The following is a 12,512-nucleotide window of genomic DNA, read 5'->3' as shown; positions in this document are numbered from 1 at the left end:
CATTTTTTATCAAACCAAAGAATATGGCCTTGTTTTCAGAAATAACTTTTTAATTTTTTCTTAAAAAAAGGAAAATAATCTGCCAATGGTGTAAGCAAAATAATCTTGTTTTTGCTTTGAAATGAGATAACTTTGCCACCCCATTGGCAAATTGTATTGCTTGTTTTAAGGAAAAATGCACTTTATTTATATTATTTCTGAAAACCAGACATACTTTCTTACTTGTTTTGAAATTGCATTGGATTTTAGATAGTTTTAGATATTTGGACTAGAAACAAGACAAAAGCATTAAGTAAGAAATGTATTTTTGTAGTGACAGCAGCTGTAACTGTTGCATTGATACTGTTTTTTTTCCCCAGTAAGTTGAATAAACTTAAAAAGTCCTAAAGCGGGATGTCTCCAGCTTTTAACTCTTTGACATGTGTGATCACATGTCTTGGCTGTTCTCTTGATTGAACGATCACACCAGTGTGACTTCCAACATTAGTAAAATACACACTGTTTATGAAGATGCCAATTTTTTATCCAACGATGTGCTATATTCACATCAGACACACACTGCTCAGATTTCTAGAACATTTACTCTATTCAAAGTTAAACAGTCACTTACTTTCATGTATTTTGGGAAAAGCTGATGAATTAATGTTGCAGACTATCATAGCATATCAAATAAGGGGGGGGGGGGGGGGGGGGTGGAGATGGTGGGGTAAGGGGGTTTATAACCTAACAGACTCCTCCTGCTCACCATCTGACAAAACTGACTGCTGGAGGGGCGTGGTTAAGTATGTTAGCCACGCCCAATACCACAGACAGACGTAATCTGAGAATTTAACTGAAAACAAACAGGAAGTGCATTTTCAGATTTCAATATTAAGATTAGAAGAGCAAACAAGTGTTTTCTTCTCAATGACAATCACAGATGAATTGTTCACCACAAAACTAGCAATGTGAGCTAACAAAAATCAACACGTTTAGTTTTGATTTCATGTGTACTTTAAATGTAATATGTGAAAGGGTTAGGTTGTCTTACTTAATATAAGTTTTTGTATTTTACAAAGTGTCAAGTGAAAGCATTTTCTGCAATTGGAAGCAATATATGATGATTTTATTATGATAATTGTATCATTTTTATGATCACATAATGTTTTTTTCTATGTAGTAACAATATGTGTTAATAAAAATTATTAAATGATTCTATAAAACATTCTATGTCATAACAATAACTCTTATGAGCTTATATTGTAACTGCATAGACTGTTTTATTTACTACATTGAAATCAATGAAAGATTGTGACCATTTGGGGTTTGCATTCACAGTGAAATGTGTCACACGTCTCCTAACTAAATGCGAAGAGATGTGATAAAAGGCATCTTGTCCATGTTAAAAGGAGTTATAGTCCTGAACAACGGCAACAGTAACGAACAAATGTCTATTTTAGGAATATATCTTGTCAAATCGGATTCTTGTCGCTTGTTGTTAGGACACTGTTAGTATTTATTGGATTTAAAGTCTTTATGTTGGAGTTTTAAGATTTACGATCGAGGCTTTATAGATGTATCAAAGTCATTAGGATGAGTTATGATATTGCTAGATTATGCTTTATTGAAACCACAATAACTGTTCACATAACCATGCAGTGATCTTTTGTTTTTGCTTGTGTAACTTAAGTAACTTTTTTGCTTGTGTTAACCTGAGTATATCAGCTAGATGACAATTGACTGGACAAATTTTCAGAGTGTACTAATGTTTAAAAAAGCAGACCTGTAAAATTAAATCACTGTTGATATACAGTTTTTGTAAACTTCTATGTAGTAAGGCAAAGCATTACTTTAAGAGTTCACACTTAGCTGATGATTGATTATAAAGCTTGTTTGGCATACTGTTCCAGGACAGAGCCCTGAGCTCATAAGATCCTCGAGCCCTGGGCTCCCTCACGTTTGCCAGGCGAGATTGGAGTTTGAGCTCAGGTCTCAGCTCAGATCTCGAGAACTTCCCTGCTGTAGTAGCTAATGAACAGATAGGGATTGCTCTTAAGAGATCACTACTTACTAGGAGCATGTCTATGCTGCCGATTTGGATTAGTCAATTAACTTAAGTTGCGTGTTTTTGGGCGGTGGGAAACCCACGTGAGCATGGGGAGAACGTGTAAAGTTCGCACAGAAACGTCAGCTGGCTTGGTAAGGACTAGAATCAGTGACGTTTTTGCTGTGAGGCAACAGTGCTAACCACTGGGCCACCGTGCCCCCCATCTAGGAAAGGAGGAGGAGTAGGGGTGGAAGGGGGATTCTTCAAAACGAAGATAGCTGTTATATGGAACTTATATGGAGTATTTATAGTGGCTTAGGAATCGTCTGATTGGTAAATCATAAATTGAATAATGCAGGGCCGGCTGCAAGCAATTATAAGCATGTGATCCTCTCGAAATTAGTATATAAATTAACTTCACTTAATCTGAGAGAACTTGACCATGACTTGTTTTATTGTTGTTAGAAAATCATAGATATACCCATTAATATAAGCATGGAGGATCAGTATGAGATACTCAATGGCTGATTGTTAATTTTCGTCTTTCGTGTTGCTTTCACTTCTAAACCTGTGATTTTTTTTTCGGCAGCAGCTGAACCCTGGCGAGAACCACGAAAGACTTCGAAGAGTTGACTCAAACCGAAAGTCTCGAAGTTTCAGCAAGCAGCCCAGCACTGGGGACTACTATAAAACCCTGGGTAGCGATACCACGGACCAGCAGCCCAGCAGAGCCATGGCACCCAATGAGGAGGTAAAACAATGACTACTTTATATAATTACCACTCCACTAATAATTATGGACGTATCAGTATTAAACAACCCAGGCTCATTGCTGACATGTACCCAGGACAGCTAAAAACGAATCCACCAGAGGCCGCTGTGTACGCTTTCTTATGATCACAAATTTCTTGCTTAAATCCACCAGAGGGCGCAATATACACTTCAGCCGACCAGGCCTGCTTGCTGTGCAACCACCCACCACCTTCCCTAAACCCAACCGATAGTGTTTTCCAAAGCAATCTAGAAAAAGAAAAACCATCTCGGCCATGTGATTTCACCATATTTTCAGCCATTTATTTTGGTTTATTTTTTGTTTTACCTGGTTTCTGGAACCATTCTTTGCCGGACTCGAACCCCATCGTCGTGGTTAACTCCTCCCTGCATTCCAAGTCCACCAACATACGTGAAAATCAGCCATCCGTACGGAGGTAACCGTCAGCTGATATCGCTTAAATGAGCGTCATACAACCCTGTAGAATTTGTTTTACAGTCTGGCTATATAATTCGTGATCTCCCGAAATGTAGAAAGGGGTACGTATCCACAATGAGCCTGTGTTGTTATTAAAGGTACAGTAGAGTTCTCCCAAACATAAATTTCTGGAGATCGCAAATTATGTAGCCAGAGCTACGTATGGATGCATTTCGTCTTTAAAATTAACAGGGAATCAGTCAGTCAGTCAGTCAACAGCAACCTCTGGTGGATTCACACGAGAACAGCAGGTGAGAATGGCAATCGCGAGAGAAATCTGAGATCTGAAAAAGTGTACACAGCGGCCTTTGCTGGACTTCCGAAAACAGAAACAGCAAAAAAAATGTATCTCCTGGGATGTATTTCGCGCTGTCCAGAAATGTATGCAGGGGTATGTATCAATAATCAGCCCGGGTTGGAGAAAAAAGTAAGAATCCTAGGGGATTTATTTTTATTTAAGCCATAGGTCTCAAACTCTATTCCTAGAGTGTCGCAGCTGTGCACAGTTTTGCTTCAACCCTAATCAAACACAGCTGATCCAACTAATCAAGGTGTTCAAGACTACTAGAGACTATTAAGCAGGTGTGAGATAGAGATAATCCCTAACTATGCAGAGCTGCGGCCCTCCAGAAATTGAGTTTGAGAACACTGTTGAAAGGGAAATTAAATAAAACCATTATTTTTCGCTTAATCCAATATAAAAATGTGCTTTAAATGAAAGTACACAGTAGTTTAATTTTTTTCTGTGGATAAAACACCACTTTAAATAGCTTCTCCCTCAAAGAGTGAGAACTATTTAAGGGTATAGTGGACGACTTCAAATAGAGTCTATATGCTTGTGGTCAAGTCAGAACTCTTAAAAAATCCCTATTTACAAGTTGTAAATCTGAGTTCTGTAATGATGTACGCACTAAACATTGACTGTTTTGTTTGTAACAAGGGATAATTAACTAATTATGTATGTATAGAACACTAAAATGCTCATGCAATACCACAACTAATACGGTTGCCAAAACAGAAAGCAGTTGTTTTTTTCCCCCATGTACTCAACTCTCTTCGTTCTGAATTACACTGGGTTCGCTGTCACACCTGTCACATTGCCACACAAATCCATGCAAGGTGTGGCATCGCAGAGCTAGGATTGCAGTTCAGCATTTAATGTACACATATTGAGCCACTGGGTAAACAGCGCTGAGTGTTTTCTTTGTTGTGCTATGCGAGCCTGACAACCGGATCCTGGAAGTATTATGTTTTGTCCATGTGAGCTTTCCAATTACTCAACACTGATTTGTTTCCTATAAATGAAGAATGACTTACATAAAAGTATTTTTTACAATAAAAGTATATTTGATTTGTTATTTAAATTGTTTTAATGAAAAGTGTGCTGTTATGTGTTCTTCCATGCTGCATTAAAACGTATACGACTTCTTTTACAGAACACAAAACAAGTTATCTAGCAAACTTTCCATGCTGTTTATATTTTTAATATTCAAAAATGATGGAGACCATGGTTCTAGTTTCTGTCCATATTATTTCAAAGAGCAACTTGAACATTCTGCTAAACCTCTCTATTTCATGTAGTAAATACAGTCACACAAGGCTGAATTTCCCACAGGCATTTTCAGCCTAAAGTAGATCATAATGGCTGATAAATCTTAGCACAATAGCCTAGTGGTTAAAAGGATAGTTTACCCCAAAATAAAAATTTACTCACAATTTATTCTTCCTTAAGTGGTTCCAAACCTTTAAAACGTTCTTGCTTCTGCTAAACACAAAAGAAGATATTTTGTAGAAAGGTGAAAACCTGTGACCATTGGAATATTATGGAAGCCAATGGTTACACGATTCATACCTTTGTACGAAATGCTGTATCTCCTTTTGTGTTTTACAGAACAAAATTCAAAACAGGTTGAAAACAAGTCAACGGGGTAATAAATGATCGCAGAATGTTCAGTTTTGGGTAAACTATTCCTTTAAGTACAATGCCAAATCAGAAAAAGATGTGACTATGGAAAACGCTAATAAAAAAAGAAAAAAGTGATTTCCAAATTTACTTTGACTTGTACTTCAATTAGATAATACAACAAGCATTAGAGTAAACACACAGAAGGTAAATTGCATCATAATGAACTACCTCAAGACGTGTGCTTTATAATTGCAGCAAACTGTTTGGAAGTATTCAAGAAGTTTTTACACGCATTGACCCAGTGACCGTTTAGATGCATATCACTGATGACAAGATGATGGATGTTTACTGTATGATGACCGAAATGGCCTTAAACAGCCAGCAGGCACAAGACGTCAACATGATGTCACATTGACTTTGTACCCCAACATCATGGGAATGTTGCATTTTGTTTGGAAATGAAAATCGAGTTGACGTCAGAACTCAACGTCAGGCCAACGCCAATGTCCAACGTCCAACCTAAAATCCACCAAATATCAACGTCTAATGATGTAACAGCTTGACGTTGTGAGGACATTACGACTATTGACATTTATCAGATTTTGGATTTTGGTTGCCATACCTGTTGAATAAATGTCAGTATTTGACATCAATATGATGTGTGTTTTAGATGTTGTGTCGACATTGTATTTTGGTTACTTTCTAACAACCAAAAATCGACCAAATATCTATGTCATTTTACGTCATTATTGGACATCAAATTAACATTGTTCTTAGACGCTGGCTAAATCACAACCTAAATCTAACCTACTAATAACGTCTTATGACGTTGTGTGACTGCTGGGCAATAACTAGATGCACTACAGAATGTTACGTTTACACACATCCACAATTACATGTAAACGCACCAGTTTTTAAAAGCATAATACTCACTACTCACTACTCTTGAGTACTTTTGAAAGGGCTAATTTTTACTCATACTTTGAGTAATATTTACAACAGATACTTTTACTCTACTTGCACTACATTTTTAGACAAGTTATGGTACTTTTACTTGAGTATGATTTTCAGTATTCTTTCTGTATGACATCTCCCCTATCAACCTTACTCTGAAAAAAGGGTGAACTAGATGAAGTATAGCTCAATATTGTCGGGAAAGAGCTGGGCCAAAAAGTAACAAACAAATCAATCGAAATAAAAATGTACAAAAAGTTCTCAAAAAGGGGCAAATGTGATGCAAAATAATTTTACCCAAACGAAAGTTAAGCAAAAACTATGAAAATCATAATCATGTCAGCAAAACACACAAAAATCAAGATCAAAGGAGAAAGCGCTCTCCTCCGCTCTTGGTAAAGTCTAGATCGGATACACGGCTGGCCGGAAGTGCAATATACACATCAATATAGCAGCATTTTTTGATGTCATTGTATAACAATGATTAATTTTTTTACAGTACTGTGACGGTTGGGTTTAGGGTTGGGATGGGGGTAGTCGTTAAAAAATACAATTTAATGGGTAATTTAATAGAAAACATTAATAATACTCGGTACAACTACTGTTTTTACATTACTGTGACGGTTGGGTTTAGGGTTGAGGTGGGGATAGATGTTAAGACAAAACAGTAACTGGAAATTTTAATAAATAACATAAATAATTCTCTGTGTTTTATATGACCTCGCCACGTCGCCCAATGATAATGGACTGGTCTCCTGACCAATCAGCTATTGCGAAGGTGGGCCTAACAGAAATGACAGGCACAGAGAAAGCGAGAGAGAAAGAGAGAAAAAGAGACAGAACGGGAGGCAAAAATACGACCAATATACGGCCACATCCGTTACACATACTGTCCCAACTTTTTTCTTACTTGGAGTTATATTGTAAGCAGCTAATTATTCGATCATTGAGCTAAAAGTCTTAGTCAATTGTATGCTAATTACATGAATTATACATTAAAATAAATGTGACCAAAATTCTATTAGTTTGAATTAATTCAGAGGCGACGTGGTGGCGTAGTGGGTTGCACGTTCGCCTCACAGCAAGAAGGTCGCTGGATCGAGCCTCGGCTGAGTCAGTTGGAATTTCTGTTCCTACGGGTGCTCCGGCTTCCCCCACAAGTCCAAACTTATGTGGTACAGGTGAATTGGGTATGCTAAAATTGACTGTAGTGTATGAGTGTGCGTGATTTCCCAGTGATGTGTTGCAGCTGGAAATAAAACAACATCCGCTGCGAAAAACAAATGCTGGATAAGGTGGTAATTCCGCTGTGGAGACCCCAGATTAATACAGGGACTAAGCCGAAAAGAAAATGAATGAATGAATAAATTGGTGTTGTATTGAATCATAAAATTAGTTGGAAATCGCAAATAAATAATGTGATATCAAAATTAGTATAAACTGTAGCAATAGTGTATAAAGCAAGATTTATCCTGGACAATAAATCAATGTATATATTATATAACACACTTATGTTGCCATATATGAGTTATTGTGTTGAAATTTGGGGGGTCTAATTTACGATCCTTATGTACAATGCAGAAAAAATCCATTAGACTGATGTGGGGTATTTGGAGCACACAAATCCTTTATTTTTTTAAACTGAAGATACTTAAGTTCAATGATTTGGTTAAATTTAAAACAGCACAATTTATGTTTAAAGCTAAAAAATAAAGCACTTCCAAAGTGCATACAAAAGTTTTTTGAAGAAAGACAAGGGGGATATAATCTGAGAGAGGAACAAAACTTTAGGTGGTTGAAAACAAGGACAACTTTGTATGTCTGTCTGTGGTGTGAAATTATGGAACAGTCTAGAACAGACTCTCAAACAATGTCAGGATATTAATTTAAATATATATATATATATATATATATATATATATATATATATATATATATATATATATATATATATATATATATATATATATATATATATATAAATATATCGATTTAAATTGATTTTAAAAGATATATCGATTTAAAAAGTTGTATAGATAACTGTTTTAAGGTATACTGCGGTTTGGGAAAAGCCAAGGTTTTAATACAGCCCAAATATTCTGTAATACTATCGCATACCAAGGTATGTGTAAGATTTTTTATTTACATTTTTTTTTGTTTAGTTTTTTGGAACAGTGTCTCCATCAGAAAAAAAATATCCAAAGATGCCGTTTTAAATTGTAAAGAAATCTGTTTTTGAAACTAATGAAGACAGCAGAAGTCAATGTTTCATTTGAATTATTTAGGCTGACATGTTTACTGCTCCAAAATATCATAAATCTTAAAAAAAATTGAAAATATTTGTTTTCAAAGGGGAAAAAGGTTTTTGTTTTTTTTCCCCAGACATTTAAAAAGAGAATATTTTAGAGCAGTCAGCACAATACCATGAAATCGTGATATTTTTATCCAAGGTTATCATACCGTCACAATCTTATACCAGCCCATGCCTAATAGATATGTATTATTAAAGGAATATAATGATGAAGGTGATTGAAAAAGGATCAAATGAGAAAGGTATGATGAAATTTTAATAATGGCTACTTGCAGTAGTATGTTTTTTTTTTTTATTATTAATTTTTTTGGGGGGGAGGGGGGGGGGGTCTATGTTACAAAAGGTAAAGGTACAAATGGAATCAAACATATAATTTCTCAAAACTGCCAAAAGGATAAAACATGTCTCATGTAAAAAGCAGAGATAAGTAAAAGTAGAAATACATTTAAGTAATAGACGAAAGATGTGGTAATGGGGTGGGAAAATAATAAGCTTGTGCTTCATCCCGCTCCATTTTCGACCATGTTGAAATGTATTCTTTGTTAAAGATATTTTATGTATAATATTTCTGAGCAAAAATAAATAAATCAAATCAAAGTTAAATCAAATCATATCAATTTTAGCAGAAGCACTTAACTCCATAACATTAGCCATGTTGATTTCTATGTAAACAATTATGTCATTAGCATCTATTTAATTGACACTAAAATATTTTCCGATATCACACATCATGGACACCTGTTGATAATCACTTCTCTATGAATTAATTCTCCAGATTGATACCAGTTGGCGAGAACGTGCATAATGCGATCTAGAGGGAAAATAATTAGCAAGATATCAGCATTGGAAGTGGCCCCTTTCTACTATCCGATCTAATCTTCATTGAGCCAATTAGATGCCCAGTGGGGCGTCTGGCCACTTGATGGAACCAGATGGTACTCCACATGTCCCTCTGGGTAATGACCCGTTAACGCGGACATGCATGGGACATGAAATGCACCATATGCTGGAGATAGTGATGATGAGGAGGCAGGGGGATGGATAACAGGCACGCGTGCGGCACGAGTCCAGGAGGAGGGGGGTGTATGGGGTGAAAGGTCAGGGCTTGTTTACTTGGCATCAGTGGTAAGAGGCGGGCGGTCCCTAGAGATGCTCAATGTGAAGGATTGTGGCTCTTAGCTTAGCAGATGTCCTGTCATTCCAGCAAACCCCTGAGTCAGAGCTAATTGTGTATTCACCACAAGCTGCAGTGCATATGGTGTGGCCCACTGGGAGGTGTACTGGTCAGATTATGCCATTTTGGGACGTATATTAATCATGTTGTTCAGTCTATGAGCAGTTTGGTATGGAGAATTGATGGAATTTAAAAACAGGAATCATACAATGACAGAGCTTTCATTAAATACTTCCTCAAATGCTTGAAATAACTGCTGGAGGAGGCATCGCAGAGAAGAGCAACTGTGTGGAATATGGTCGAAATTGGCTCTACATGTAGAAATTAAATGTGGTTTCTAAATAAAAAATATATTTTTAAATCATTTAATGGGCGTCACGGTGGCGCAGTGGGTAGCAGAATCTCCCCAAAGCATGAAGATCGCTGGTTCGAGCCTCGGCTGGGTCATTTGGCATTTCTGTGTGGAGTTTGCATGATCTCCCCATGTTCACCTGGGTTTCCTCTGGGTGATCCGATTTCCCCCACAGGCCAAAACATGTGCTATAGGTAAAACATGTGCTGGATAAGTTGGCGGTTCATTCTGCTGTGGCGACCCCAGAGTAATTAAGGGACTAAGCTCAAAAGAGAGTGAATGAATCATGTAATGACAGATATCATTAAAGGCTCCTCACATGAGCGATGATAGTTCACCCCAAAATGACAATTTATTCACTTTACTTAAAACTTTCTTTCTAAAACCTTCTTTCTCCTGTTGCACACAAAAGACAATTGAAAAATCTTGTTTTTTGGCACCCAGTGACTTCCATTGTAGTTTTCCATGGTATTTTTTTTTACTATGAAGGTCAATGGGTCAAAACTTGAGTTTTTTCACCCAGGGGTCTTACACTGAAATTGGCGGCGGAGTGGGGGGTGGGGGGCATTTCAGTGACTAACGGCCGTTTTAACATTCAAGCACAAGAAAAAAGTGGAAACCTGACATAATTGATGCGTCTTAGGACAACAGATATGACATTTATATTTCAAGCATTACCTGTCACCAGTGATAATGCAAACCAGCGTCATGTCAGACTTCAGCTTCTGAAAATGTATCTGTGGTTGTTGTGTGTATGGCCGAGCGTTAGACAGGCGCTCAGTCATTCTTCCACAGACTATATGCAGTCAAAACCTTATCTTTATGTTTATTGTTGTACATATTGAAGGGGGAGTTTAAATTGCTATTAAAATTCTACAATTTAATAGGCATAATAATTATTATAAAAATTAATAAAAAGTTAATTCTTTCCCAACCAATTGTATAGTTCCAATAGCACAAGAACAGCAGAAAGCAGTTTGGGTAACTTTAGTGTCTTTACTGGCAATTGTTCTTCTCAATATCTTTTTTTTTTTTTTGTAAAACTACAACAAAGAGGGGGAAAGAATGTACATATTCACATTTACTTTAACAAGTTCAATTCAACCAGCAGTACAAATTTACTATTGTACATAGTTTTCATTCAAATCTTAATAAGCATATGAGGAAAATCTATTAAATGAGACCAGTTGAATCGAATATTAGCAAAATTATCCTATTTGTTACACCACCAGCACAACGTGTAAGCCATGAAGAAGTGTTTGTACAACAAAATACAAGTGGAATAAAACTGATAATAATCAAATGACCCTTGAATATTTTCAAAAATAGAGCTTTAGTATAAAATAGAGCACTTATGGACATGTATTTTAACATTTAAATCAGCCACAGAATTAAAACGCATGTGTGTTACTCTCGACCATACACAAAGCAACTTTAAATGTCGACTAGGTGGTGGGTCAAAACTACAAGTGGCTAGACACGACTGCACAACAATGATAATGGTTTAAAAATATATGTTTTGACGGGCCGAATCTCGTTATTTTTTTTTTATGTCAGTTGCAGGCCGGAGGGAGGAGGATGGCGGGCTGTAAATGGCCCGTGGGCCGGAATTTTAAGACAAAACCTGCAAAACTGCCTGTCAATTTTACAGCATGTTTTATAGTGTAGTTTAATTAGGTTAATTAGGCAGGTCATTGGACAACAGTGTTTTTTTTTTCAGGCCAAACGAAAAAATCATTTCTTAAAGTGGGCTAATAATATTGACTTTAAAATAAAAAATACAAAAAAATTATAATAAAAGTCATTCCGGTCTAACTAAAATAAAAATGGAAGAAAAAAAATATGGGAAATACTATTTAGAAATCATTGCTCTGTTTCACTCTCCTCTGTGGCACAATATGAACCTACTTTCCAGTGGACGACCTTTTAATCAGCCATCATAGGCCAATTAAGGTATTCTAACATTAAAAGATATAAATGGAGAAAAATCAATCCTAAATTTTCAAGAGCTGGTTAACAAATTTAAAACATCCCCCAAGGCTCTATTTATATAATTCAAAATAAGGGCAGCACTAAAGGCTCATAAGACACCATGGGGTATGCATCTTCACACCCATCTGATTCTAAAAATGGATATATAATGCTCCATGAATGCTTCTCCTATCTCTATTGCTGTCTTTCTAATATAAATACACATACTTTCTCAAAAGAAAGACTATGGCTGATCTGTCTCTGCCCAATACAACTTCCACAAACCCTAATCACCGGTTTATTCACTTTAAAACTATTCACAGGGCATATTTAACTACACGTATACAACATGTTGGTTTATCTCCACATCGTTATTGAAAGTTCTGTGAACCACAGCGTCCAGATACCTTTTTCCATATGATGTGGAAATGTCCAGAGGTGCAAAAACTTTGGGATTCGATGCTGGACATTTTATTTAAAGTTACAAAAATTTGTTTCCCCAAAGATCCTGTATTGTTATTATTAAATGATAACTCTCAATTTCCCTTAAATACAAAGGTCCATACAGT

At 36.3% G+C, this 12,512-nt stretch overlaps 1 protein-coding gene across 2 annotated transcripts in view; it reads left to right on the top strand.

The window, feature by feature from the left end:
- espn (espin) overlaps positions 1–12,512 on the top strand; it is a 159,618-nt gene that overhangs the window by 89,252 nt on the left and 57,854 nt on the right. Inside the window, exon 8 of one of the 2 annotated variants that reach the window (XM_056463117.1) lies at positions 2,619–2,777. In XM_056463117.1, coding sequence (XP_056319092.1) covers positions 2,619–2,777 — 159 coding nt within the window. Of the gene's footprint in view, positions 1–2,615; positions 2,778–12,512 lie in introns of both variants that reach the window. The other variant, XM_056463116.1, reaches the window with a different exon arrangement.

The sequence above is a fragment of the Danio aesculapii genome, chromosome 8 (genome assembly GCF_903798145.1).
Source record: "Danio aesculapii chromosome 8, fDanAes4.1, whole genome shotgun sequence".
In the NCBI taxonomy this organism is placed as follows: domain Eukaryota; kingdom Metazoa; phylum Chordata; class Actinopteri; order Cypriniformes; family Danionidae; genus Danio; species Danio aesculapii.
This window is presented reverse-complemented; position numbering and strand designations above follow the sequence as displayed.